General features: G+C 49.9%; 6 protein-coding genes across 6 annotated transcripts; 4 read left to right on the forward strand and 2 right to left on the reverse strand.

The window, feature by feature from the left end:
* The first annotated feature begins 10 nt into the window (after window positions 1-10).
* On the forward strand, window positions 11-489 carry K444DRAFT_613868 (uncharacterized protein). The gene has a single exon (XM_024880431.1). The coding sequence runs from the start codon at window positions 24-26 to the stop codon at window positions 390-392; it is 369 nt and encodes a 122-aa protein (XP_024735981.1). The 5' UTR covers window positions 11-23; the 3' UTR covers window positions 393-489.
* A 5,494-nt stretch (window positions 490-5,983) lies between these two features.
* On the forward strand, window positions 5,984-7,690 carry K444DRAFT_531562 (GMC oxidoreductase; the record flags this gene model as incomplete). Its single annotated transcript, XM_024874996.1, has 2 exons — window positions 5,984-6,227; window positions 6,276-7,690. The coding sequence occupies 2 exons, from the start codon at window positions 5,984-5,986 to the stop codon at window positions 7,688-7,690; spliced, it is 1,659 nt and encodes a 552-aa protein (XP_024735982.1).
* Window positions 7,691-8,076: 386 nt separating this feature from the next.
* K444DRAFT_664229 (uncharacterized protein) lies at window positions 8,077-9,721 on the reverse strand. Its single transcript, XM_024886936.1, has 3 exons — window positions 9,228-9,721; window positions 8,594-9,165; window positions 8,077-8,541 (listed from the first exon to the last, which is right to left on the reverse strand). Exons 1-3 carry the CDS (start codon window positions 9,463-9,465, stop codon window positions 8,329-8,331), a joined length of 1,023 nt encoding a protein of 340 aa, XP_024735983.1. The 5' UTR covers window positions 9,466-9,721; the 3' UTR covers window positions 8,077-8,328.
* K444DRAFT_423162 (uncharacterized protein) lies at window positions 9,706-10,629 on the reverse strand. Its single transcript, XM_024872719.1, has one exon. The coding sequence runs from the start codon at window positions 10,414-10,416 to the stop codon at window positions 9,946-9,948; it is 471 nt and encodes a 156-aa protein (XP_024735984.1). The 5' UTR covers window positions 10,417-10,629; the 3' UTR covers window positions 9,706-9,945.
* A 6,609-nt stretch (window positions 10,630-17,238) lies between these two features.
* Window positions 17,239-19,241, forward strand: K444DRAFT_630710 (uncharacterized protein; the record flags this gene model as incomplete). The annotated part of the gene is made up of 3 exons (XM_024883252.1): window positions 17,239-17,778; window positions 17,829-18,111; window positions 18,163-19,241. The coding sequence occupies 3 exons, from the start codon at window positions 17,239-17,241 to the stop codon at window positions 19,239-19,241; spliced, it is 1,902 nt and encodes a 633-aa protein (XP_024735985.1).
* Window positions 19,242-19,785: 544 nt separating this feature from the next.
* Window positions 19,786-21,635, forward strand: K444DRAFT_613875 (Thioesterase/thiol ester dehydrase-isomerase). Its single transcript, XM_024880432.1, has 3 exons — window positions 19,786-20,219; window positions 20,307-20,638; window positions 20,944-21,635. The coding sequence occupies exons 1-3, from the start codon at window positions 20,010-20,012 to the stop codon at window positions 21,500-21,502; spliced, it is 1,101 nt and encodes a 366-aa protein (XP_024735986.1). The 5' UTR covers window positions 19,786-20,009; the 3' UTR covers window positions 21,503-21,635.
* The last annotated feature ends 4,537 nt before the right edge of the window (window positions 21,636-26,172 follow it).

Here is a 26,172-nt window from a genome sequence, read left to right on the forward strand (position 1 = left end):
GTATGCATTGCGCGGTACTAAAAATGCCTCCAAAGATTGATCTTGAGCCTTATAAAAATGAGATTCTTAGTTGGGTCTCTGAGAAGCATACGATCCCTGAGATTTTAAGTAAAATAAGAGGGATTCTACAGGTTGAATGTAGCCTAAAAACACTGAAACGAGCTCTCTCTGATTGGGGTATATCGCGCAATAGGAAGAATGGGTCTCCTGAGATTGAGAGGATCAAATTACGTATTTCTGAGTTATTTGCGGGCAATTATAATAATGATATGATTCTCCAAGTACTCTCAGTTGAGGGGATGCCCCTCCACCGCCGACAGCTCGCGCGATATAGGCTAGATCTTGGCCTTATTCGGAGAATAATAATAGAGGAGAGGGAGCAGAAGTACTAACAGCTTGTGGGTATCGTGCGAGAGGAGCTAGACCATGGGGGGATTGAAGGCTATGGAGCAGGCTTGATCAAGACACACTTCCGTTAAATGGGGGTTACTGCTCCTCGCAAATTGATCTATAATATCGTCAAGGGCCTAGATAGTGAGGGCTACAAGCGTCGTACGAACGATATGCAGCGTAAGAAGCAAGAGATGGTAGTCAAAGGCCCGGATTGGGGGTGGTCTCTTGATTAGCATAATAAGCTAGCTCTATAGGGCTTCCAAATCTATGCTGCTATTAATGTTTATTCTCGCAATATTATCTGGTGCTACGTGGGCGTTTCTAATCATACGGTATATAGTGTACTTGGCCAGTTCCTTTAGGTACTCAGAAAGCTTGGCTATTACCCCCGAGTGATTTCCTCTAATAAAGGAGGAGAGGTCCCTTTTGTTACTGAAGTCCAATACGCTCTCTCTCGTATAATAATACCAATTCTTCCTTTTGAGAAGGTCTATCGCTTTGGGACTAGTACAAAGAATCAAAGAATCGAGTCTTGGTGGAGTTAACTTGAGAAATCCCGGCTATATTACTGGCGTATTCGTATTTATACCTGTTTATATGATTCTTTTACTTGGGCTAATCTAGTATAGGACTTTTTTCAAGCCCTTATAGTAGCTGGGGACTTTGATAGTACTCTTGCGGACCGAATTACCATGCTAGCTATTTACATGCCTATTATACGATACGCCATAGTATCGTATATAGATATATGGAATTACTACCGGATCCGGAAAGATCCAAAGAGGAAACACCACGTAGCAGGCATTCCTGCATTTCTCTATAAGCATGCAGCTATCGAGCAATATAGACTTCTAGTTAATGAGGGGCTCTTGGCTGAATTAGAGCAAGATTATATTAATTGGGGTAAGTTATTCCTATAATCTCTTTCTTTTCCTAATTTGGGCGGTAGCTTGTAATATAGCTTGACTCAGGGGCTCGCGCGATTCTTGTTTAAGTAAATAAACCGAGCCCCAACGTCTTTTCACTGCTAGTTTCCCTTCTTAGCTCTAGGGCCTCTCAGTTAGCTGGACTACAAATTTATCTTTATATACTAAGATTATTGGCTATAGATATTAATGAGTACTTGCCGCATAATACCTTGACATGGTGCAAATCACAGCTTGCAAATATTGGGATTGATCCTTTAAGCCTTATAGAAGGAACTAGCAAACCAGACGGTTCTAGGCTTCATATTAAGGCATATCACTGCCTTCGGCTTACCGTACGACGTCATATTACTAGTGGAAACTCAAGCCCACGGCTAGGACTTGTCCCAAAGATCAAAATTGGTACTAAGGAGATGTAGCGAAACGGATCTCGCCTTAGGCAGCTAATCTCAGAGAACTGGGAGTTTGTGGAGACCATACGATCCCAATAAAGAGAGATTGAAGGGGTAGATATTAGTGGAGAAGGCAATTTGAGTGAGTCAGATGAGGAGGAGTGGGATGAGGAGCAGCCGGATGAGAGGGACTTATTAGAGCAGGAGGCCTAAGAGAAGGAGTAAATCTTTACTCAAGGATCTCGCCATATCTTTATCTTTATCATACGATTTACTTGCAATCATACCTTCTTTCTTCCTTTACTTGAAAATGCCTCCTGGAAAGATTTCTGGCTTTCTCCCAAGGTGCCCTGCATACAGGAATACTCTTGATGAGCCTGGCCAGTTCCAGTGTGAGCAATGTGGTACAGAAACCCCTCGTTCGCCCGATTCGCATGATTTAAGACCTCAGTATCGTAGTACTTCTCCAGTTGACCTTACAGTGTCTTCCCCTGTATTCCAAAATACAAAAAAGACTGCTATTGAGATTTTAGACAGCGATCCGGTATCCCCTATTAGCAGCTCCTATCGTACGGCCTCCTCTTCTCCTCTTCCATTACTTGAGGAGCTCTTTACTAAGTTTTATTAAGCCCGGGCCGAGCCTAAGCAAGAAGCCTCCCTGATCAAGCAAGAGGAGGAGGAGGAGGCCTTTGTATCGCACGATGCATGGGCTACCAAACCATGTCCAAATTACCCTGGTCAGATTAAATCAAGGCCAAGATCCTCTGGAGCGAGCGATTCAAGCCTACCCCCCCCTATACCTGCTACCCAATTACATAGGCCAAGAGTCATTCCTCATGCGATGACTATAGCCGGTTCGCACCAAGCTTCTGCTGCTGCTACTGCTAGAAAAGAGCAGAAACGTCCGAATGCTGGCTCCTTTGCTCTCTCTCATCGTCCGCAATCCCAGACAGGAAAATCCAAGTTTGGGTCTCAAAGGGAGATCATGCGATTAGCTCTCTTTGAAGTTCAAGGGTATTATGCCCAGCCATCTGATAAAGAGCTTGACCCTCCTTTTCTTATACCTTCTCAGTTCCGTATTCTTGGTACGTATACACTTTCCTTACCTATTAATCATGCGATGCTTATATTATCTTAGGGGGTAATATCAAGTGTGAGGTCTTTGGAACAAACCTCTTGAGACTTGGGCATTGGGATAATGACCCGATACGAGCCTTTATTATTAATGAGCTTGCAACGAGCATTCCAAGCAAAAGATATGGCCAAGTACGTGGTCGTGCGAAGGAGCTAGTCCTCTAAACTGGGGAGTACAAGACTTGGACAGCCATAGCTTGGAAGGATAGAGATAATTCCTTTTCGCGAGATTTGGAAGAGCTTCCTCCTGGGGAGATTCGTACGATAGGGGATCTTTTACCTTACTTGGTTATATCGGTCCAAAAGGATGTTTATGAGTTCCAGGCTCATTTAATCCTATTTACTGAGGATGAAGACCTTACCCAGAAAAGCCTTTAATACTATCAAAGGAGACGTGAGGCTATTCTTGTATTGCCTGAGCTATCTAAGCTACCACGTGGTAGAGGAAAGAAGTTACCTCCCTTGCCTCCCTCTCCAACCCCTTCTTTAATAGGATTTACTTCTTCCTAGTCAGGAGCCGTCAAAAAAGAGAAGTACCCGGTTTCGCAAAGCCGTATCTCATCGCATGATCAAGTAGCCCAAGAAGTAAGTTCTTTTACCGAGCTATTCCTCTACTTTTGACTAATATTTATTTCTAGCCTGCCAAAGTGGCTAAAGCCAAGCGTGTGAAAGTCGAGCCTGCTATTAAAGTAGAGCCCTCTCAACCTCTTCCGAGACCAGCGGTATATCATATGATACTTATTTAATTTATATACTAATATTGCTCTGAGAAGAAACCTTCTTCTAGCCAAGTTCCAGCCTTGCCAAAAGAAGCTACCCCTCCTCCTCCCCAATCCGTACTTCCTGATTCCCCAGAGACTACATATTAACGTACGAATCGGTAATCTATAACCCTCAAGCATAAGAAGGTAGCTAAAGAGTATGAGAGTATCCTTCTTGCCAAGCTTCAAGAGCTTAAGGACTCTATGGAGGAGGAAGACACAATTCAGGACTTAGTGAGCCGTGCTTTTGAGGAAAGGGGGAGCTTGAGTGATCGTACGTGGGAGCAAATATAATCTCTCTTGGGTCCAGGAGTATTTCGTCCAGGAGAACAAGCTAAGGAGCAAGTTGGGGCAGATTATACTCAGACTGAGAAGGATCAAGCTCTAGCTAAGGGAGAGATAGAGGGGGCTGTTCCGCTTACTCAGAGTATATCGCGCGGTGGAAGGGTTAGAAAGATGTCTATAAAAAAGGCTGAACAAGTTGAGTCTAAGGGTTTAAAGAAGGGAGGGAAGAATCTGAGAAAGAAATAAGGCTTCTCAACTTGGTTTAATACCAAGAGATTCTATACTTATTATATAATACTTTGGGACTAGATTAAATTCTCTTTTTCTTAGTTTTTAGGTATTTCCAAATTAAATTGCAATTATAAGTAAAATTAAAAGAGGGCAAATATTAAGAGCTCAATGTAATCTATTAGGTATTATGCAAAAGCCAGGCAATCGTATGATATAATAAGAGTAGTCCCATCTATTTATTTATAATAGAAGGGACACTCTGGCCAGGATAACGTCCAGGCTTTGAAACCCGGCCACTTCGTGTAATTTGAGGGGGTTTAGGCTGTCCTCCACTATTGCCCTCTCCTCCATTATCATTGATATCTCGAGCACTGTATTGGGTCGCATGACCACGACGAATACAGTTACCACATGCTCCATGCCACTCTCCTCCAGGAACCCTTAAGCACTCCTCAAAAATGCCTTGACCATTTTGGCAAGCAGTATAAGGAGTTTGAGTATTAACTTGGCCACTAGATTACTTAGTACAGATCGTGTGAACTTAGGAGAAGCAACTTACACTCGTTGGGTCAAGATTGCATTAATAACCTCAGGGAGAAGTGGGACATTAAAGGTAGCAGCAGTATAGGGACCCTTAATCGCAATATCTGAGGGTTCTGGATCATTGATATTAAAGGTACGCTTCTGCTGAGGGCTACCATTAATGACTGAGGGCTGGAGCTCATTCCCTCCCATACGAAGGAAGTACTGAACATTATTGGAGGCGTCCACACGAGTCCAGACGACTAGATCTTGTTGAGCTTGGGCTGCCATTGTATGTATGTGAAGTGTTGTGTGTGAAGTATGTGTGAGGAGAGAGAGAGAGTGAGTGAGTGTGTGTGTATATGTGTGTGTGTGTATGTGTGTGTGAGGAAGTTAGAGGGAGGATTGGGAGCTGAGGGCCTATTTTATAGATATCTGGGGCCAAAAATGACTCAAATGGAAGCCTGAATGATTCAGATTAAGCTATAAATCAAGCTGTGAATCATATAGTTATTTGGTATAGTTCAGATAATGCGGGCAAAATAATTGGCTAGGGCCCTAGAAATAGGGCCATAAAGCTGTGAATCATATAGTTATTTAGTATAGTTCAGACTATAGGGCTAAAATAATTGGCTGGGGCCTTAGAAATAGTCATATGAAGCTGTGAATCATATAGCTGTTCAGTATAGTTCAGATAATGGGGTCAAAATAATTAGGTATGGCCTTAGAAAAATGGCGAAAATGGTGAAAATCAGGCATTGACCCTTTTGGTCGCTATGGTCAACCAGACTGAAGCGCTACCATTGGTTACAGCGGGCAAAAGTGGAGGAAAGCCCTGGTTCTCCTTCGGCGCTAGAAGGCTCTAAGAAAAAACTTCCCGCTCTTGACCTGCTTGACCTAAACCGGCTGGCATCCGGTGCCATCCCCGTCGTTGCCTCCATTGTGAAGGGTGAAGGCAAGGGATGTAGGGAAGACCCAAGGGTAACCAAGACTAGGTAGGACCAGAGAGGTCAGGTACGGGGGTCATGTCGTATCAACAGCAGGCTCTGGCTTCACCGTCCTTTTCCTCCCCTTCCCTTCCCTTCCTTCCTCTCTCTCCCCTCCCCGTCCCCACCCCCTCCTCTGAACCAAGTAGGTCCTCCCTCCCTGGTCAATACACCCTGGAGTTATCCCGCCACGCAGCAGCTCCACCGGCTCACAATCTTTGTTATCCTTATCGATAACAGTGGCATGACGAGCAGCTTGCGGAAAATTTATATGAATTCAAGGGCTTGGGGTTTGCGCTAGAAACTCAAGCAACCACAGGAATTGAGCTTCGAATTCAGTCACAGCAGTCAACATGACTACCACCTTTCTCTCTTCTTCTCAAGTCGGTGACTTTGACTATGTCATTGTCGGCGGCGGCACAGCTGGCTGTGTCATTGCAAGCAGACTGTCTGAATACCTTCCACATAAGAAAATTCTTACGATCGAGGCGGGCCCAAGCGACTTCAACAATGACCGAGTTTTGAAGCTCAAGGAATGGCTTACTTTGCTAGGTGGTGACCTGGATTATGACTATGGAACTACAGAACAGCCCAATGGTGAGCACCCAGCGTTTGGTTTGAGCATTCCTTGTTGACACGATCTAGGAAACTCTCATATCAGACACTCCCGAGCCAAGGTCCTCGGAGGCTGTTCATCTCACAATACTCTGATATCTTTCAGGCCATTCGAGTATGACTGCCAAGTATGGGAGAGCATGGGCTGCAAGGGATGGAACTTCAAGACCATGATGCGTCTCATCGACAATCTCCGCAACCAGATCCAGCCTGTTCACAACCGACACCGAAACCAAGTTTGCAAAGACTGGATCAAATCATGCTCCACAGCCATGGACATTCCCATTATCAAGGACTTCAACCAAGAGATCTGTGAGACGGGAAGTCTTCAGCAAGGAGTTGGCTTCTTCTCCGTTGCCTACAACCCCGATGATGGACGTCGAAGCTCTGCTTCAGTAGCATATATCCATCCCGTCCTACGAGGTGACGAGAACCGTCCAAACCTTACCATCCTCACCAATGCCTGGGTATCCAAGGTCAATGTCTCAAACAAGACTGTCACTGGAGTAAACATCACTCTCCAGTCCGGCACCAAACTCACCATCTCCCCTAAAATTGAGACCATTCTCTGCGCAGGAGCGGTGGACACCTGCCGTCTCCTCCTCCTCTCAGGCATCGGTCCCTCAAAGCAACTCACTGACCTCTCTATCCCCGTGATCCACTCCCTCCCCGGCGTAGGAGAAAACCTCCTCGACCACCCCGAAACAATAATAATGTGGGAACTCAACGCTCCAATCCCACCACAAACAACCATGGACAGCGACGCCGGCATCTTCCTCCGCCGCGAGCTTCCCGACGCCGCGACCTCCAACACAGACCCCTTCCTGAACCCCAAGGGCCTCCCAGACGGCACAATAGCAGATGTCATGATGCACTGCTACCAAATCCCCTTCTGCCTCAACACCACCCGTCTCGGCTACGACGCCCCCTTAAATGCCTTCTGTATGACGCCCAACATCCCTCGGCCTCGCTCGAGAGGACGAATCTTCCTTACCTCCTCCGACCCGGCCGTTAAGCCTTCTCTCGATTTCAGATACTTCACCGACCCCGAGGACTACGACGCTCAAACCCTCGTCGCTGGCCTGAAAGCCGCTCGGAAGATCGCACAACAAGCGCCCTTCTCCAAATGGCTGAAGCGCGAAGTCGCCCCCGGCCCAGCCGTCCAAACCGATCAAGAGCTGTCCGAGTATGGAAGGAAAGTAGCACATACTGTCTACCACCCAGCAGGGACCACGAAGATGGGTGCCAAGGAAGACGAGATGGCGGTCGTGGATCCGGAGTTGAAGATCAGGGGTTTGAAGGGGGTGAGGATCGCGGATGCGGGCGTCTTCCCCAGCATGACGACGATTAATCCTATGTTGACTGTTCTTGCGGTTGGAGAGCGGGCGGCCGAGTTGATTGCTTGGGAGGCCGGGTGGAGAGGGGATGTCAGGGCCAGGTTGTGAGGGGGTGTGGGCAAATGGCGGGTAGATTGTACAAAGTACCAGGGGTTCGACGATGATGGTCTGGCTGGTTTTTTTAGAAGCAGACTCTCTCACTGCGTAAAAAGTAACGTGGATTCGCAAATTGATATCGAGATTGCTTTCATCTCTCTATTCGAATCCATTCCACTTTTCGTCTCAAAGTTTCCTCGGTTGCTTATACCAATGGCCTAGAACTGTGGAGAAATCAAGTCAGCGAGGTGCAGAAGAAAAACTCTGAGTTGTGAGGATTCACTCTCGAGTTTGAGAATGGTTTCCATGTACTAGAGCTTTTGGAACATTGGGGCGATGTGCAACAAAGTCCCGACTTCAGTTCAAGTACTCACTGACTTCCAGGAAAATATACTTCGAAACATGGCGGGATATAGATCGAAGGGACCCATTTATTACGACTTTGATTTATCTACATACATGCCTGCTGTGGAGTGCAGTCAGTGCAAACGCTGTGACCCATAACCGCGTATCCAATATTTACACTCAATGATTTTTCGCCTTTTTACGCCGAAATGTAAAGCAGACCTAACCACGCTATGCTTAAACTACACTTCCCCTTTTCATTTATCCCTTTTTAACATCTTCCGTAGCACTGATTCAAAAGGAGCTTAGTATGTAAACCCTCCATAATTCGAGTTTCTCCCTGGGGCGGCAGTAGAGTTGTACAGTGTTGTGCTTGGGTAATCCGTGTCCTGGTACTTCGTGTCTTGGTACAAGGTGTTTCGGCGGTCTTCTTCCGGGAGGAGCTCTTTGACTTCCCAGTTATTTTGCTTGGTACCGACGGAGAATTCGAGATCTTCGCGGGTGATGGAATCCCAGTACTGACTCAATATCAGCATGTCATAAAGGAACAGAAAAAAAAAGAGCACGAACCTTGTAAACCATCATTACAGCCAAAAGGTTGCAAATAGTAGCAAAGAATAGCCCATCCAAGTAATGCTGCACAGCATTGCATATTGTGTTGCTGAAAACGTACAGGATGACCTGGCCGATGATCAAAAAGAATGCTCCAAAAGCAATATCTCCTAGTGGCCAGCGATCCTGCAGCGTGTTCACTACAAGAATGGTTTGCATTACAACGTAAACCAATAATTCTATCCCAGAGATGAGGTATAGCACGATGAACAGGCCAACCGTGTGAGTTGGGCCCAGGCCCGCCCATGATTTGAAAGTTGCCAGCGAAATCAAGCCCGTGATGATAAACATGGCGAAGCTGACTGTTCGGAGGAGCCAGACGGATAACGTGGTGCCGTCCTCGTATAGCTGGAATCCCACGAATCCGTTGATGAGCAAACAAGCACACAGCGCTGATGTGAGGCCGTTTTGCGCGGCGGCGAAGTATGGGTATGCGCTACTGCCAGGAGGGATGACTCCGGAGTCGAGAACGAGCGAGAAGGCTGTTAACAGCATGTAGAGGTAGAAGAAGAATGTGATTTCTTTGCGACCTGTTTATAGAAACATCACGTCAACAAGGGCCGGCCTTCAATTGGGGGTCTGGGGAACGTACCGACGGCTGTGAATTTGCCTCGGACGTGCAGGATCATGATTACAGTCATGATTAGTGCTGCGATGTGCATGAACGACGCGGCGCCTTGGAAAATGATCGTGTTGGCCAATTCGATGCTGCGCGAATAACACTCTGCTTCAATCCCATGCGAACCCGCAATCGTTTTGATCGCTCCGACCATCGAACATAGCGGTACTGATGCTTGGTTGCATAACGAATAGAAGTCCCCGAAAGCCATTGTGTCTGCAATATCCTAAGACCTATTGATGTTTGGAAATGATGTTGTGTTGTTGAGGGGCAACCCTCTCCGGCGAGGAATGTCCTGAAACCTGAGTCGTGGATAAACTCGTAGAAAGCGAATGTGAATGGCAGAGGAGGTAGCGGTCGTGGTGCTCCTTCTACCTGAAGGTATGGTGATACAGCGAGGGAAAGAGCAGGTTTGTTGCCAGGAAAGAAGGCCCTAAACAACGAAGCTCGTACATGGTTGGCTGCTGGGGGATCGTCGTTGCCTCCGCGCAACCAAGATTTTAAGGTTAGCGTTGTTTCTATTTTCGCTGAGGCACGTGAGCGCAAGCACGTGCTGGGTAATACGAGACATCATTCTCTATTTGGCGTTGGAGAAAGTTGTGTTTCGTTTTTGATGGTAGGAGATGGTTCAAAGATGTAATGATATGCAGCTAATGGATCACGAAGGTGGTGGTATGAAGTTAAATCTATTTCATACTTCAACAAGATGAAGATTGTGTTGCTCGTAGTGCTGGGCCTTCCAATGATGTCCACCAAGAGTAAGGCACCACTTCTTTTGTGATAGTATACCGATTATGAGGCTACTCACGATTGTCATTCGATCACCTCGTCGGTCGTAATGTCTTTTATGATTTGTGGGCATGCTCTCAGAGCTTGCCTGGGCCATTATCGAAGTATTCCAGCGAAGCACCATACCAAAATCCTGGTATCGGAGTGTTGGCCATGCCATCAAGCGGGCCCTTCCCTCATGATCTAGAATTACCAGATATCCACGAGTGTGGTCAGAACTTGCTGCACCGTTTGGTGGATGATATCTTTCGAACTGCAGCCACGGGAGTGCCAGCTCGCCCGGCCTGGCAGAGCTTTGAGGGGAATTATGACAGACAATGCGGCATATGCTGTGGGGGAAATATGAATAAGAAAAAGACAGGCCACCGATCATCTAAAATTCATCACCGCCGTTGCCGTAAGTCCCAATAAGATTCTCTGGCATAGATGCTAGACAACTCTTCAAGAAAGGCTGCCTTCCTCGCCCGAGAAGGAGATCGAACGAAGCGTTGGCGAATTATGCACGGTACTATCACTCAGGTGGTCAAGGATTCCTTGAATAATTGAATGTGAGTGTTGCGCTGTTCAGGACATATCAATCTGGAGGTTGGGTATGCGGGACTTTGCATATAAAATGTACAAGGGGGTTTGAGGAGAGCCTGCTGCAGGCTTCTGACCAGGCTGTATTCCTCAAGTGATATCTGGAAGAGAAGAGAAATGAAAGGACGACTGATCAGCCAAGGTGATGTGGGCATGTTGACGGGAAATGTAGGACGGCCTGTTTGCATACGACTTGTAAGGTGCAAACGCCCTGGATGTTTCAGCAGATGGAAGTGAAGGAGTGGTAAGCCTCGGTGGTGTGCCGGATCGAGATGCATAATTTGTTGTGGTGCAACCTTGCTGAAGAAGGGCGAGAAGTCGGTCGATCGACGAATCGCAGATCCGTTGAGCTTCTCGCGGATTGATCGGTGTCCTTGAAAAAACAGGTCTGCCGCGCTGCATGCGACGTTGAACGAACACGGCTGACAGTCCTGCATTCGATTTTGTGTTTTTCTATAGTGCGGCAAACGTGGACTGTACTGTACAGCCACCAAGATCGCATGACTGGACTAAGAACTCGATCTATTGGCAAGAGTCTCAGATGTTTTGATCCTCGCGGTGGATTCGTACGAGATGGTTGAGTTTTGCCGGAGAGCTGTGAGTTGCATATGGCACATTGGCGTCCGAGACCCCACCAAGGCTACTTTTGCCTCTCCTGCGCCAGGCATCCTCCGTATCCATTTCAAATGCCGTTTGGATGGAGCATGAATCGTTTTGAATCACCCCACATAAGGATTGGTAACGCAAATGTCGGCGTTTTCCAAAATAGATGATCTCGCCTGCCAAGGTTTGAACTGGGAAGCTTTGAAGGTTTGGACTGGGAGCGGGAGATTGTGGGGAGGGGTTGAATCCTCGGGAAGCTCCTGCTCACGGTTCTCGGCCGCCTCTCGATGTGCGAAAAGGGGGTGGAAACGAGGACTGTAGCTTGAACGGCCTTTACACTGCAGAGTAGCCCAGTTATTATTTTTGCACCAACGACCATCGATGCCCCGATATTGACTAAAGCTGCAGGCTCAAGCTCGCTTGGAGAGAGACAAGATTTGCATTTGTACCGCATCCCTTGGAATTACTGCCTGCACCGCTCAGCGAGAGTGGAACGCCTACGAGTAGGAAGGCTCGCATTTGCTTCCGCCGCAAAGCTGAAGCTCATCACGAAATCAAACCTTCCCTTCCCACGCGCTAAAGCCAAACGGCGTTTCTGGCTCCTCTGCAGCCTGATGCTCCGCGAATTTGCTGAGCCGAGCTTCCATATCTTTTTGTCACGACTTCGTGTCCGCCACCAAAATCGATGATCTGGCATCCAGCCTTGCTTGGATCTGGCAGATGACAGTCCAGTACGAGACACAGGAGCTGTGGAGACTCGTATAGGACCCAGCCCCAACAGTCCTGCCGATCGACCACAGAATTTGCATCCTTGAATCATCTATTCGAGGTTGATTCGGAGATCTGTCTGCACTCAGACGCAAGTGAGGCCGAAACCAACTGGCCCAGGACGGTAGAGGTTGAAGAATGGATCGTCTCGCCATTCTGACGCTTGCGACGCTGTGCTGTGCCGTAGCCGAGGCGGAAGTTAGCTGCCATTTGGAGCAGTGGCCAAGCGTGAGCATGTTTTTCGGAATGGTGATACATCCACTGGTGATCCTGCTGTGGCATTTCGGATTGATGAGCCTCCCTGCAGCCCCTGCACACACTTCAGTGTCCTCGAGCGCCACAAGACAGAAGCTGAAGCCGCGGGGCCTGAGGGCCGCCTGGTGATCTCTGGAGGATTGGTGAACGCTGGTCTCCCGCCGATCCAATCAGCGTGCCGAGGGCTTGCTTGAAAGCTGCTTCGCTCTGGCTGGAGCTTGCCTGGTCCCGAACGGCACAGGCGGAGGAGATGCGCCTCCCACTCCACCTCATCAATACCTCCAGAGTATCACTCAGTCATGACACGTCCAGCTGTCGTAATGAGGCGGGCAAGCATGCCCAGAGCAGAGGAGCAAATGAAGCGACGAAATGCCGGACCTTCTGACTCAGACGACCGGCGCGGAGCTCGAAGCAACAGTACCCGTGAATCAAAAGCCAGTACGAAGTAGAGAGAAAAGAGCCCGTCGAGCCGTGATAGCGACGCCCCTCGCTCTGATACGTCGCCTCACCGCCCAGGCGTCACTTGCCAGCCTTGCGATACTCACTGTGTTTCTGCCAGTAATTGACGACATCCCTGGAGACATTCCTTATGTCACTCAATACTCAGGGGAACAAGTGAGTAACTTTCACATTGACGATGGCCGCAGGTTCATGACACGGATCTTATGACGCATTCCAAACGAGTCTCAAGCATATTACCACACAGCAACATGAAAGCTTCCAGCTCTCCTTACTGCGGCGATCAGGAGGAAGGATGGCAAAAAAGTTTCATCATCTGAATGCCCACCAGAAAGCGCCGAGGGACATCTGTGGTCGACTCCAAACCCTCATCCCACTGCATCTGCCCCGCTCAAAACGAGACCAGGAGGGGGTAAATCCTCTGAGGGTCACTTCTTACGCATTTTGTGAACCAACACAACACCATGACGACCGGATCGCCAGTCTGTTTTATGCAGCACGTCCATGCCATCGATAATCTACTAACCACGGCAGGTGATATGGAACTGGAGGGATGCGGTGGTTCAGCTGCAACTGCAGGCATCTGGTGAGTGGTCGCTCTTGGAAGCTGGATGTTTCGAACCCTTCTGGAGCAATGGAGATCTATCGACAGCCTGGTCTCGCAAAGGGCTGCTACGGCGTGCTTGGCCCCTCCACGGTAGCCAGACTGGGGCTTGTCATTTATGGGACCAATAGTAGCCTCGGGAGGGCAGACAATTGCCTAAAGTTCACGCTTCGAGGAAAAGCAACCATGGGTCTAGAAAGGATGAAGGGGAGCACGGTGACGAGGTGACCAGACGAGGCGTCTTCGAGAAGATTATTTCCAGTCACCCCCACCAGATTCCATGCTTGCACGCTTGCGAAGCACGGTTACGGCAAACCTCCTTTCTCAGGTTCTCCACTCTTCGTTTTTGTCGTCCTACAAGCCGCAATTAGATATCACGAGATCCCCAAGTTCCCAGGTTCCGCCCGACGATTACGATTGCAATTAACCGGGATGGACCGTCCTTTGCACGATCAGCAACTTGCGTGGCTTGTGATTTGCTTAATCTGCTTCTATTTTCCACCACCGACCGACGGCTAATCTGAGCACGTATGGGTGTCAACCCCAAGGAGAAGGTGTATCGACTACCAGCCTCCGACCTGTCTAGCAGCCTCTCCGATAATGAGTGAATCAAAGTGATCAAATATCAAATAGTCTATAATCAGACCAGGTCCAGCTGCAGACCGATGCATCAGCGGAATTAGGGGCTTCATCCTCCGCTTGATGAAGGACGCCCCCGTTCCTTGCGACAGCGAAGGCGAAAGGCATCCAAGATGATCACCGACAATCGAAATCCTCCTCTGCTGGTAGTATGACAGGTTATTGGCGGAGGCCAGCCACGGGAGTGGCGGAAGTGGTGCTGTAAGAAGGGATGGATTCTTCTGCCTCGCCGTCACGGATCATCATCTCTCAGCAAGCCCGGCTCTCAGCCCGATTCATAGCAAAGCATGCACAAGCAAAGTATCACTCTCACGCGTAATATGATGAAGCGTGTTCTTGCGTTCCAATGGGGATACTTGCTTGCCGGTGCCCTGCTGACCAGACCTTTGTTCTGCCTCTATCGTTGACGTTCGTTTGCTGGGTTTGTGCTTGCAAGCCCTGTGCTGTGCTGTGTTGTGTTGTGCTGTGCTGTGTTGTGTTGTGCTGTGCTATGGAGCGGGCTCTGCTGTACGCAGCGAGAGGCGAACATCCGTGACTGCAGCCTGACCCTTTCCCTGCAAGAGCCAGAGCCACGCCAACGAGCGTATCACCGTCCGCGCCTCCAAGGGGCTTCAGACTTTTCTGACGAGCTCCTCAGCGCCGGCGCAGGTGTTTCTTCCTTGACGGCAAGGTGTGGAACCAAGTCACGAAGTCAGAAAAGGGACCCGAGAATAATCGGGTTTCCATTTCCAAGGATTGCAAGAACCCAGCCCAGTCAGAGTCAAACCAAGCAGCGTTCATCCACAGTCAGCACAGCGATTGAATCGATAATGCCACCCTCCTTTCCTAGTGTATACTAGCGGCATTACCATTTGGTGTCACCTAAGCACCTTGACTGCGCAGCCAGCAAGCGGTCCCATGCTGCAGCCAATCAGGGGGCGTTTTGCGGACTGCCTTCGGGGCCGCGAGTCGCGACACCACCATGCGCCCATCATGCTGCAGCTTTGTTGTGCGCCAGAACAGCGCCAGGCTTCAGGCTTAGGCTTAGGCTTCAGCTTCAGGGCTCGTGTGCTCAGTGCTGCCGGCGAGCCTGCTGAGCCGGACCTGCAAGGGCAAGGCTCGAGGCTTCTGAGGTTCCCGAGGTTCTGAGATTGTCCCCAACCACTCGTCGCCGGAACAGGCCACCTGCTCCTCCACTAAATTTGCTCCACACCGTGTTGCGATTCGCTGTGCAGCCTGTGTCTGGCTGCACGACTCCTTCTCCGTCCGAGAGTCCAGCATTCGCTCCGAGCACCCCCCCCCCCCCCCCCCCCCCCCCCCCCCCCCCCCCCCCCCCCCCCCCCCCCCCCCCCCCCCTTTTTCGCTCCCTCCCGCTTTCTCACTTCCACCTCTCTCGCACCAGCAAGCCTAGCCACTGCGTCCAAGACCGGACAAGACCGGTCCCAAACTCAAGGACTTTTTAATTCCAAACGGAACGCGCATCCATTTCTCAATAATCTTGCCCTCCTGCCTGTCTGCCCGCCTGCACTCCCTCCCTCCACGCGCTCCACCGCGAGATTGCACGACCGCGACTGGAACGCCAACGAGGCCCCGTCGGTCGGTCGGTCAGTCAGTCAGTCTCGCAGTCACAGTCGCAGTCCCTCACCTCATTTTCTTGCGCCTTCCTTGTCGAACCTGCTGCCGCTCATGCTGCTGCTCTGCTTCGCTTCCCTGCCAGCCTAGCCTAGCCCAGCCAGCCAGCCAGCCAGCCCACCAGCCCACCAGCCCTGCTATGCCATGCCATGCCATGCCACTGCTGATGACTGATGCGCGCAGAGGCGCCAGTGCTTCCGGCGTTGCTTGCTGGGGATGAGCAGCAGCAATTTGAGTTTTGCCTGCACTCCACTCCACTGCACACTTGGGCTCATCACCCACGCACGGCACGCGGCGTTGGCTCGGGACTCTGATTGCCTGGGCTGGTCGGACGCTCGACACGTTATTGGTTTGCACCTGGATGCGGGACTGGTTGGCCCAAGTTCCCAACTCACGTCCCTCCCCTCCCTCCCCTTCCCTTCACTTCCCTTCCCTCACACTTCCCAAGTTCACACCCATGGAATTCGCGCCGCGGGCGATCCTAGCTCGGCTGCCGGGGCGCCAGTATCAAAGAGACGCTTCCAAACACCACCGCTCATGCCCGCCCATTCGGGTCCGGTACCAATCCATGACCAGTGCTCCAGCAGTGGCCCAGCGGTGGTGGTGGAGGGCAGGAGCAGACTCTGCTCACCCTGGCCAGGTGCGTTTATTGGAATTTCTTCTTTCTATTATTATTCTTATTATTATTATCCTTATTCTTATTCTTATTATTACGGCTCCATTCGCTCCTTCGTGCTGCGTGCGACGCTACGCCTGGCTGGCGCCGTGCCGCCCCAACGAGATCCCGGCACGCTGGCCCCCATTCCCATCTGAGAAGTGAGTGAGTGAGAGTGAGCGAGTGAGCGAACCAACGAGCCAGCGAGCCACCAACGACGGTGTGTGGACTGAGCCATCTGAGCCATCTCAGCCATCTGAGTCGTCTGAGTCGTCTGAGTCGTCTCGCACGTTTTCGCTTTGCGGTCGGCCTGTCTGGCTGCTGGCTACCCACCCACCCCTGCTCCAATCCCTGCACCTTGCAACCTCCTGGCCTTCCCATCGTCGGCGGCCTGTGACATCAACCAGACCTTGAACGACTTCTTTGAGATCAGCCTCCACTTCTTGCAACATTGTTCAGTCGCCGGTGCTCTTGCTCGGTCTGGAACCAAACCCAAAACCAAATTGCCTCTTTATTTTAGACACTCGTCATTCCTCATCTTCGTCTGCTTTATTTTTGACTTTCCCTCCCCCCACCCAAGCAATAGCTTGTTACTCGTATCCTCCATTTCTGGCCTAGCCGAGAAGGTCGAGATTGCCGTCATTCTTCGATACCTTCAATTTTCCAAACTCCACCACCTTTCCTTCTTTGCCCTCCCTTCGGCATCCACCTCGACTCACCATCCCCCAACTTGTTATTCAGATCCCTCTCGAATCCGCCCTCCAATTCGAGCTGATCAAGTACAAGTCTCGGCACCCTCATCCATGGCTGTTCGGTGACATCAGTCGACAAAACGAGAATCACCCCGCAGGCAAGTGAAGGAAGGCCCAGTCGTGAGTGCAGGAAGCTCCGGGAAATCGAATTCACCGACACAGAATTTCGAGTAGCGGGCTCTGCTAGGATCAATACTCATTTTCCGATAATACCAACCACAACCACAATACCTCACTCGCCCCTCTTACAAAAACGCCCTACCCATCCTCATGCATCGAACATCAGCAAGACCGGCCCCTCTCGATTTTCTTTTACCCTCTGCACATTCCACCTTTGGCATCGACAGGCGGAAGGATATTGGGCTTCCTCGACAACTACCACAATTCGCACCTGTCTACTTCGAAGCTCCAGTCAGGGAGGGGCTTCGAACTCCACCTGCCGACGATATGACCACCGCATACCAGACGCAGTACAATGATTACGCTGGTCGACGAGAGGGTGCATACTCCGCAGCGGGAGCTTCGGGAAGCAATTACGGAGGGCCATATAATGGGGCAATTGTGCAATCAAGACCATATTCCATACACAACCAGCCTCCTGCTCCAGCTTCAACTTTACGGAAAGAGGTGCTGGCACAGCCGATCCATACTCAGCCACCAAGTCCAGTACCTGCCAACAAGATAAACAACCTGGCCCTCGAAGAACAACCTCGCAGAAAAAGTGCCACGAGCGATATGATCCACCCGAATCTGCAGATTCCCTCGTCGATCAATAATAGTGGTGGCAGTCTGGCCGAATTTGCAGCTCAGGTATTTACGCCGGCTACCCTTTGGCAGACGCAATACTAACTGTAAAATAGATAACCTGTTTATTCTGGTTCGAATCCACCGAAACACTACGCAAGGCTGAATCGTTATCACACTCATTTTCTCCCATCAAACGACTTCGAGATGAGGCCCTTCCTTCGAGCGGATTCAGAAAATGGGTCGTGACCATACTCTCCACAACACAAGTCACCCAAAATGTGATTTTACTGGCGTTATTATTCATTTATCGACTGAAGACGATTAACCCGGCCGTGAAGGGAAGAAGTGGAAGCGAGTACAGGCTATTGACCGTTGCGTTGATGCTGGGCAATAAATGTCGGTTCTGCCAAAATGTGACGCATTTGAATTTTTACTGACAAATTGTAGTCCTCGATGACAATACGTACACGAACAAAACATGGGCCGAGGTTTCTGGTATCTCTGTCACCGAGATTCACGTCATGGAAGTCGAATTTTTGAGCAATATGAGATATAGCCTTCTGGCGTCCAAGGAGCAGTGGCAGGAATGGCAGAAGAAGCTCTCGAAATTCTGGACATATTGCGACGAAGCGTCAAGGGCTCCTTTGACACACATTTCACCACAAGTGGGCCCTCTCCAGACAAACCTGCCATCACCACCATCTTCGATGCAAGCTTCGCCCCCGCCCGGGACTGTTCCGTATCCCCCAAGCTCTGGAGCCTACACGAACAACCAGCACTGGTCTGCTAATCATTACGCGGGTCCCCTCTCCTCGCCAATTACAATTCCCGAACTCGACCAGCGCTTGTACGGCCGGAAACGAAGCTACGATGGAGAGGCGGAGGAACCAGTTGCAAAGAGAGTCACGAGACCACCAACCGTTGGCCCTGTCCCATTCACGAATGTGCCTCCACCTATGAGACTCGATGCTCCTCGATTGCCAGTTCCGAACCTGACAATTTCTACGAGCCAGCCGATGAGCTACAACAGTGTACCAAGCTTGTCTCAGAATATCCCTCTTTTGCCTCCTTTGAGCGGCAGAGCGATGTCGACGGTTTACCCATCAACTCCATCCTCGTGGACACCACATCATCCAGCACATACTCCTACTGGACCCCCGGGCCACAGTGGGTACTCGACTCCCACTCGCCGTCAAAGTCCGCATTCCGTCCAAGAGCTGCTATCCTTGGGCTCCTCGCCAATCTCTACCCACTTCCCAGGGCAGAATCTTGGCCACATTTCACCTTCAGTCTTCCTCCAGCAACGATCTTCGCCGTACAAACCCGTACGACATGTCAATACGCTCCTTTACCCACCACCATCGGGGGCCATGCACGACTACTCGGCCAACATTGACCAGATTCATTACCAGCCTCTGGGAAAGAGAAATGACTACCGCCCAGGTGTCGTGCCTGATTACGCATCTCATCCTCACCCAACCTACCAACACTGGCCCGTCCTCCCACAACCGAATTTCCACGCCTAATCACTTCTACTCCCAATCCTCTACACGGGATCCAATAATTCGAATCGTCTGTTTAGCGAATAGAGCATCTTTTCCCTGTCCTTCCTAGTTAAAAGAAAGCCGAGCCCCCAAAAAATTCGGGTTCGCAAACTGCATATACAGGCGTTTTTTCCATTTGCAGCGAAGACTCATGGTTGAGAGGCGCTAGTATACCATTGCATGAAAAGGTGTTTGGGGGTCATTCTTTTCCGCGTCGAGGCTGAGAGAGCCTGATAGCGCTTTGTACTGCATTAGCATTTCATCTCCCATCCCGGGAAGGGGCCACAAGGGCCTCAAGCGTGCACGGAGTGAGGGATGGCCAGCTAGTGAGCGGAATAGGTTATGGAGGGAGGTGGGAATAGCAGCTGCAGACTGGATACTAGATGTTTGCGAAGGGAAACACGCTATTCTCCCCTGATCATGCTCTTTTTAAATGTGAAACATTGCAGTGACTTGACGAAGACGAAATCGCCCATCCTACAGGCTTTTGAGTTGAGATCAACCAAAGGGGGGATATGGTAAGTCACGGGATCACGGTTACAACTGCCCCTGGAATCGAGCCTCGGCTTAAACTCTCCTCGCTCACTCAGCTTCCGAAGCTGGGACTTCCATCAATTGTGTCCACGAAATTCGCCCGACTGCATCCTTTCCTTTTTGTACATATCGGGCGATAGGTTTGATTCCTTCTTCCCTCTAGGTTGAGTTATAAGTGAACCCGGATCCCCCCTTCTTCAACTTGTGTGGATCGCGATGGCGGAGGAAAATCCAATGACGTTCGAAGACCTGATGTCTCTGCAAACCCTAGATTTTGGGGAAGGCGAGCGAGGAAAAGAGCAATTCATGAGTGTGCGCCCGGCTTTCTGTGCAGGTGGCGGGGCGGGAGCTTCGTTTGGCGGGCATGTGTACGCGCAGGGTGTCTGGGCGGCTGCTCAGACGGTGGGGAGCGGAATGGTTGTTCATGTGAGTTTGTCACGGGACTTGTTGTTTCTCTTTCTAACTTATCTTGGAGGGGATGGGAGGAGAGGGGTTGGCTGATGAGATTGATAGAATGTCCATGGATTCTTCACCTTACCCGGGATGCCGGATCGGCCGTATGTTTATGAAGTTACACATCTGTCGGAGGGGAAGAGTTATTGTACACGGAATGTTAATGTTAGGCAACCTACGACTCCTCCGGAATCGAGGAGCAGGTTTAAGGAAGAAGATGCGGGGAAAGAGTTAGGCAAGATCTGCTTCAGTTGTATTTGTTCGTTTAAGAGGGATGAGAAGGAGACGTTCAAGGGGCATCAGGGAGTGCGTGTGCAGGAACGGTGGAAGGAGGTGCTTGGGAGTAGGAATGGAGAGGCTTGGGAGAAAGCGCCGGGCGTGGATGCTCCGTGGTAAGTTGGTTTCTTCTGTTGCGCTGTGTGCTGTGGATGTTGGGTGAGAAGGGAGGTCAAGAAACATTTCCAATGATTTGGTCAAGCTGTCCATACCATCAGGGTTGAAGTTCTGCTCTCAAGCAATGACGCTGGCGTACTCCTCAAGCACTTCCATATTGTCCTTGGTTCGAAAACTCCTTGAACTCCATTCACGATCAATACTTTCATGCAAAATGCTTCTGCTGTAGAGCTGCATGGTTCAGGCCTCGCCTCCTCTCTTCTCTTCTCTCGTCTCACCTCACCACTCCCTAACATCTCACTAGGTACCACCGCCAAGCATCCACCTCTCCTCCCCCTCTCCTCCCGATCTTCCCTGGCCTCGACATTCGCAAAGTCAATATGACCCACCATAACACCTCCGACCCTCTTGCCTACCGCACCCTCTCCCTCTACCGCCCTTTCGGTCACCTGCCCATCTCCCTCCCAAACCTCCACGCCTGCGCACACCTCTACGCCAGCGACAAGAACTCTCTCTTCATTATCTCCAACGCTCTGGGATTCGGAGACCAGGTTGGAAAAATGGGGAGTTTATCTCATTCTGTTGTCTTCCATGTACCGGCTTCGGAGCTGATGTTTCAAGGACATGATGAGGAAGGAGGAAAATTGAATTGGTGGGTTCAAGAAGCTTGGACGCCGAGGAGTGGACAAGGGAGAGGGATGCATGAGAGTTGGATTTGGAGTCCGAGTGGGAGGCATGTTGCGACTACGTGGCAGGAGGGACTTATTAGGAGGGCGGAGAGAGAGGAGGGTGAGAAGCAAAGGTTGATGTGGGAGGAGGGGATGAGGAAGAATGGGAGATTGGGAGGGAGGGGGAAGTTATAATATTGATGCATGGTACAGCTGCGTGTATTATATTGCTCTTCAGCATGTGTTCCGAATACCCTGCGAGTTGCTGTAAGATCTTACATTCAGACTCGTATTTAAGGGGCAAGGATACTAACTTATTTGTTTCCCCCTATTTGAATATCTCGCAAGTTGTGGCATATCAGAATATTCTTTGACAATGCCATCGATCTGACTGCGGCAGGCACCAATACTCACCCAAGCAATCGAGAGCTCTTCGTGACGCGTCCGGCTTTCACGCACCAAAACACCCTCAACTTTGCCCCCAAGCAAATGGTACGCTGATCCGCTCCCAAACACCAAATCACTCTCAAATTCGAGCCTAGGCAATCGAACTCCCATCAATATTTACAAGTCCTCGGTAATTGCACTTCAAGCGTCCCGGTACCCTGCGTCGATTTATACTTGTCTTCGCGAATGGAGGTTGACCAGTAGCCTTTCTTTAAGTCGTCGGTTTCCCATATATAAGCCCAGCTGCGTATCGACTTCACAACTGTTTACGATGGGCGTCCCAAGCCTCCAAATTCTCCATAGACAGTGTTGACTTCACATCACGTTTCAAGACTTCGATTCCCTGCAGACTGTGCCGCCTTCGTGTCATCTCCAATGCTTAAGCTCCCTGCTTCCAACCCCTACGTCGTCTCGGCTTCACCTTAGGTTTCCTGAGTCCTTGGGCCTACACCTCCATTCTCACTTCCGTCTGGGGATATTTCAACATCAATACCTGTAGCGGTTTGGTAACTCACCTTCCATGACACTGATTTACAACTTCTGGCCCTGAGACTACCTACAGCAGGCCGCACATGCTGGCTCCTCGGAGTATCAGTCATTGGACTCCTAGTTGGCGGTTCAAAACGTCCAGAGATCATGATTTGAGACTGTTGTCATTTTCCCCATTGCTGTCAGTAGAAGAATCACAGTCATTCTCTTCCCCCACTTGTGCGTAAATTCCATGAGAGACCTCCTGATCCAAGTTCAGGACTGAATTCAAACAGAATTTCCGCCGCCCAAATCTTCCGTTGGAGCGTCCCCTGCGGTCGCCTTACGCCCAATCTAGATACTCAGCGTCCGTATTGTCAAGTGCAAGTGTCGGGACTAAAGGAACGCACATGCTGCAGTTATCAGACTCGCTAAAGTCCACTTTTATACTCCAAAGCACTCTCACTCATAAACCTGATTGCTGCATGGGCAGTCTTGAGGGAAATCTTTGTTCCTCCTTCACTTGAGGTTGCTTAGTGCCTTCCTGCGCTCGCGGTCCTTCCAAAGTCAAGTTTCGATCAACTCCCTCGGCGTTCCTGGATATATATATATATCCACCTGAACGTGCTGGTTGGAAGGACAAGAAATTCTCAGTCACATCGATGGGACTCCATAACATCGAGTCCTCGTCAACAAGCCACCACGGCTCGAAAGAGTTTGTTATCGCCAAGTACCGCTTTGTCTTTGTGTCATGACAACGTCCTGCTAGGTAGCTTTCTGCCCATGTACCTGCTTACTCTTCGCACATGTAAATTTAACAGACGAATCGTGCTTGACAGCGGGCGAAAGTTTGACGGCGGACGAAATGTGGCCACCACTTTGGTGTGCTGAAACCTCGATTAAGAGTGTGTGGAAGCAGAGAGAACGCACATTCCCAATTGAGGCTTAGCCTCACTCGAACGTTGAGCTAAAGACAGGTCTCGGAAGCAGCACTGCGGACGAGGTAGGAATCGATGTCACATTGCACGGAGCGCAATGAATGTGAGGTTGAAATTTAACCGCAGCTTGGCTGAATTCTTGCAGCAAGTCAGCCGTCAAGCAGTCGCAGACTTCGATTTGGCGCCTGGGAAGGTAGGTAGAGGACATGGCGATGTTTTCAATGGTGCCTTCATTAGCAGTTGCAATCCTTCTCAAGGCCACACCACCATTCCACTGCCCATGTCCTAATTTCCCAGTCCATCGCTGTTCCCAAGCCAAGATATTGACCACTGAATGAATCGCAGCTACTCGCGATGTGGTCGCAAGCCTTGATTATGGAGAAGACTGAAGCTGTTGGCTCTCTTCTTTAAGGATCTTCAAGTGGATATGCTTATGCAGGTGAACGAATTCTGCGAGCTGGGTTTCAGGGCCGGCATGTGTCCGTTTGAACAGTTGCTTGGGGGTGAGTAATCCTTCCTGTATTTGGTTCAACAGATGACCTGGAAGCATTGTGGACGGTCTGAAAGTCTGTCATTTTGATTGAGAAGCTTCTGCCAGGAAGCGCGAATCCCACCATGGCTAGTGTGGCGTTGGCACTTTGCACCAAGCGCCCCCTTGACCTCTGCAAATACTCGGAGGGAGACTCGAGGACCACATGGTTTAGAGAATGGGAGGGAATGGCAGGGTGATATTGTTGACAACAGAAACGATGTTGACATCTCAAAAGTTGCACGTCTCCGTCTCATCTTGCCCCTCTCGTTGAAAGGGCGCCTAGCTTTATTTTGCTCCGTCGAAGACGTTTCCAGAAGTGGTCCTACTGCTTTGAAACCCAGGAGTAACCCCCAAGCCAAGTGTGAGACGGCAGCAGAAACCTGGTGCCTTGAGCTTGTCTTGCTGCTGGTCGTACGATATCAATCAAGATCAGCCCCCTCCTTGTGAGCAATTGCCTTGAGGATGTCAAAATTGGGGAATCCGTCAGAGGCCGCAGCTGGGAAAGTATCTTGTGCCATTCCGTAAGATGCATTACGGCCACTTGTGCTTCAACTTCTATATTTCTGCGAATTAACATCGAAATCTCTCACTAATGAAACATTCTAGCCGGCAGACTAGTTGCTCCATAGAATGGCAACAGAGTTTGGAAAGTGCGAACAATTCAACCAAGGAAGAGAGCTCGAGTCCTGGCGTCTACCCGCATTGTAGAGCCTCGGATTTAACGCGGAATGAGTGTATATTGCCTCATCTACGCCCTCAGGCGGAACTACACTGGTGGCAAGCGCAACCACTCCACCACAATCTCAACTTGAGGTTGCGAAGGGGTGAGATACGGTCCCAAATGCCTTAAGAGAGAAGCCGTTGCCAGCATCGGGAACGGCGCCTCCTGTCATTGGCTGAGGCGCAAATTTGCTCCACAGAGCTGCTGTAAGATTTGGGGTACGGAAAGCCGTAAGAACGTGATGTACCAGCGCAAAACGCAAAACACTACCCTACCAAAAACCGCCCACGTCCACCCCTTCTCCCTAACCCTCTACTACTACTGAAAATATTTACTCTCTCTCTTTAATTCTTATATATATATAAGTATAGGGGTAGGAGAAGGGGGAGGGGGAAGGGGTTGGGAGGGCGACCAAGTAAAGGTGAAAAGTGAAAAGCGACAAGTGGAAAGTGAGAAGTGAGCTTCGAGGCTCGTGAGTCGCGAGGAAAAGGAGGCCCTATAATTACAGGCTGCTTGTCGCTAAATTATAGGCTATAGGTGCTAAGAATTTAGTGCTTGACTTTTTCGTGGGGTGCCACGGAGATTTTTAGTACAGCCCCCCTCCCTATATCCCACCTCTCTTACCCCTATACTTATATATATATATAGAGAGAGACAGAGAGAGAGAGACAGAGAGAGAGAGAAGAGAGTAAATATTTTAAGTAATAGTAGAGGCTTAGGGGGGGCGGGGGGGCGGCGTGGGCGGTTTTTGGTAGGGTAGTGTTTTGCGTTTTGCGTTTTGCGCTGGTACATCACGTTCTTACGGCTTTCCGTATTGGGGGCGTCAGTGCTACAGACCTGCCAAAGACCTACACGTGCACCTTGACCAACTCGGTGTTAACAATAACATTTCTTTTCCCACCCCATTTCCTCTTCCTTTGATCTCTGGTTGATATGGCAAGCTGTGCAATCGATCTGAGATCTAATTTTACCTTTTAAGCGCCAAAAGGAGCCTATTGGCTCTCACTAGCTACGACATGGCCGATGACGCCGGCGCGTCAGCAGAGCGCGATGTGACTGAAAATCGGAAGCCACGGGATCCAGAAATCGAACGTTCACAAGTCAAAGATGGGAATGGGAAAGTTGAGGAGGAGGTACAGGGATCAAATACCGAAAGATTGCGGAGTGCGGAGATTGTAGTGAAGAAGGATGACGAGAAGAAGCCATCGAAGCTCGAGGAGATGTGGGGGAAGCTGGGACTTGATATGGGGACTGTTATGATGATGTTTAAGTACGTATGGCCAATATTCATCAGAGAAATTGGCTGATTTTATCTGAAGGGGGAGCTTAGCACCGACAATTGGTGAGAGAGCCTCAAGTCACGGAATTGTTCGCTGGTGCAAAATGCAAAGATGGCAAGCTAAACATGACAAGCAATTGCTTTCTATCAAGCCGACAGTGTTGCGGCAACATATTCGACTCTGGGCTATCTGGTTCCAATCATCACAGTTCTTTCCGTCTCAATTGTATGCATGCTCTCAAAGATTCCTTCCCTCTTAATATGACCCGCATTGAAGGACGCTCAAAGCTTATGATCAATCAAATCTGACTGCAAGATAGATGCCACGAGCGAAGTACTTGCAAACCCTGGTTCTAAATACTTTGGGTGAGTCGATCTCTTATACTCCATTTTTCTCGGCCGCTTCTTGCGCAGCAACTCCCTCTAAATCCTGCTGACTCTTCGGTCTTAGGTGTCTGCCTTGGCTCGGTCGGTTTTCTC

Source organism: Hyaloscypha bicolor, assembly GCF_002865645.1.
Source record: "Hyaloscypha bicolor E unplaced genomic scaffold K444scaffold_87, whole genome shotgun sequence".
NCBI lineage: Eukaryota > Fungi > Ascomycota > Leotiomycetes > Helotiales > Hyaloscyphaceae > Hyaloscypha > Hyaloscypha bicolor.

Excerpts from the sequence above, each read along its gene's own strand:
- K444DRAFT_613868 (XM_024880431.1), top strand. The coding sequence starts at position 24 with ATGCCTCCAAAGATTGATCTTGAGCCTTATAAAAATGAGATTCTTAGT.
- K444DRAFT_664229 (XM_024886936.1), bottom strand. The coding sequence starts at position 9,465 with ATGGCTTTCGGGGACTTCTATTCGTTATGCAACCAAGCATCAGTACCG. Across the intron at positions 9,166-9,227 it reads AGGCAAATTCACAGCCGTCG|GTCGCAAAGAAATCACATTC; the intron begins GTACGTTCCCCA and ends TTCTATAAACAG. Across the intron at positions 8,542-8,593 it reads CTGTAATGATGGTTTACAAG|TACTGGGATTCCATCACCCG; the intron begins GTTCGTGCTCTT and ends ATATTGAGTCAG.
- K444DRAFT_423162 (XM_024872719.1), bottom strand. The coding sequence starts at position 10,416 with ATGATCGGTGGCCTGTCTTTTTCTTATTCATATTTCCCCCACAGCATA.
- K444DRAFT_613875 (XM_024880432.1), top strand. The coding sequence starts at position 20,010 with ATGGCGGAGGAAAATCCAATGACGTTCGAAGACCTGATGTCTCTGCAA. Across the intron at positions 20,220-20,306 it reads GGAGCGGAATGGTTGTTCAT|AATGTCCATGGATTCTTCAC; the intron begins GTGAGTTTGTCA and ends TGAGATTGATAG. Across the intron at positions 20,639-20,943 it reads CCGGGCGTGGATGCTCCGTG|GTACCACCGCCAAGCATCCA; the intron begins GTAAGTTGGTTT and ends ACATCTCACTAG.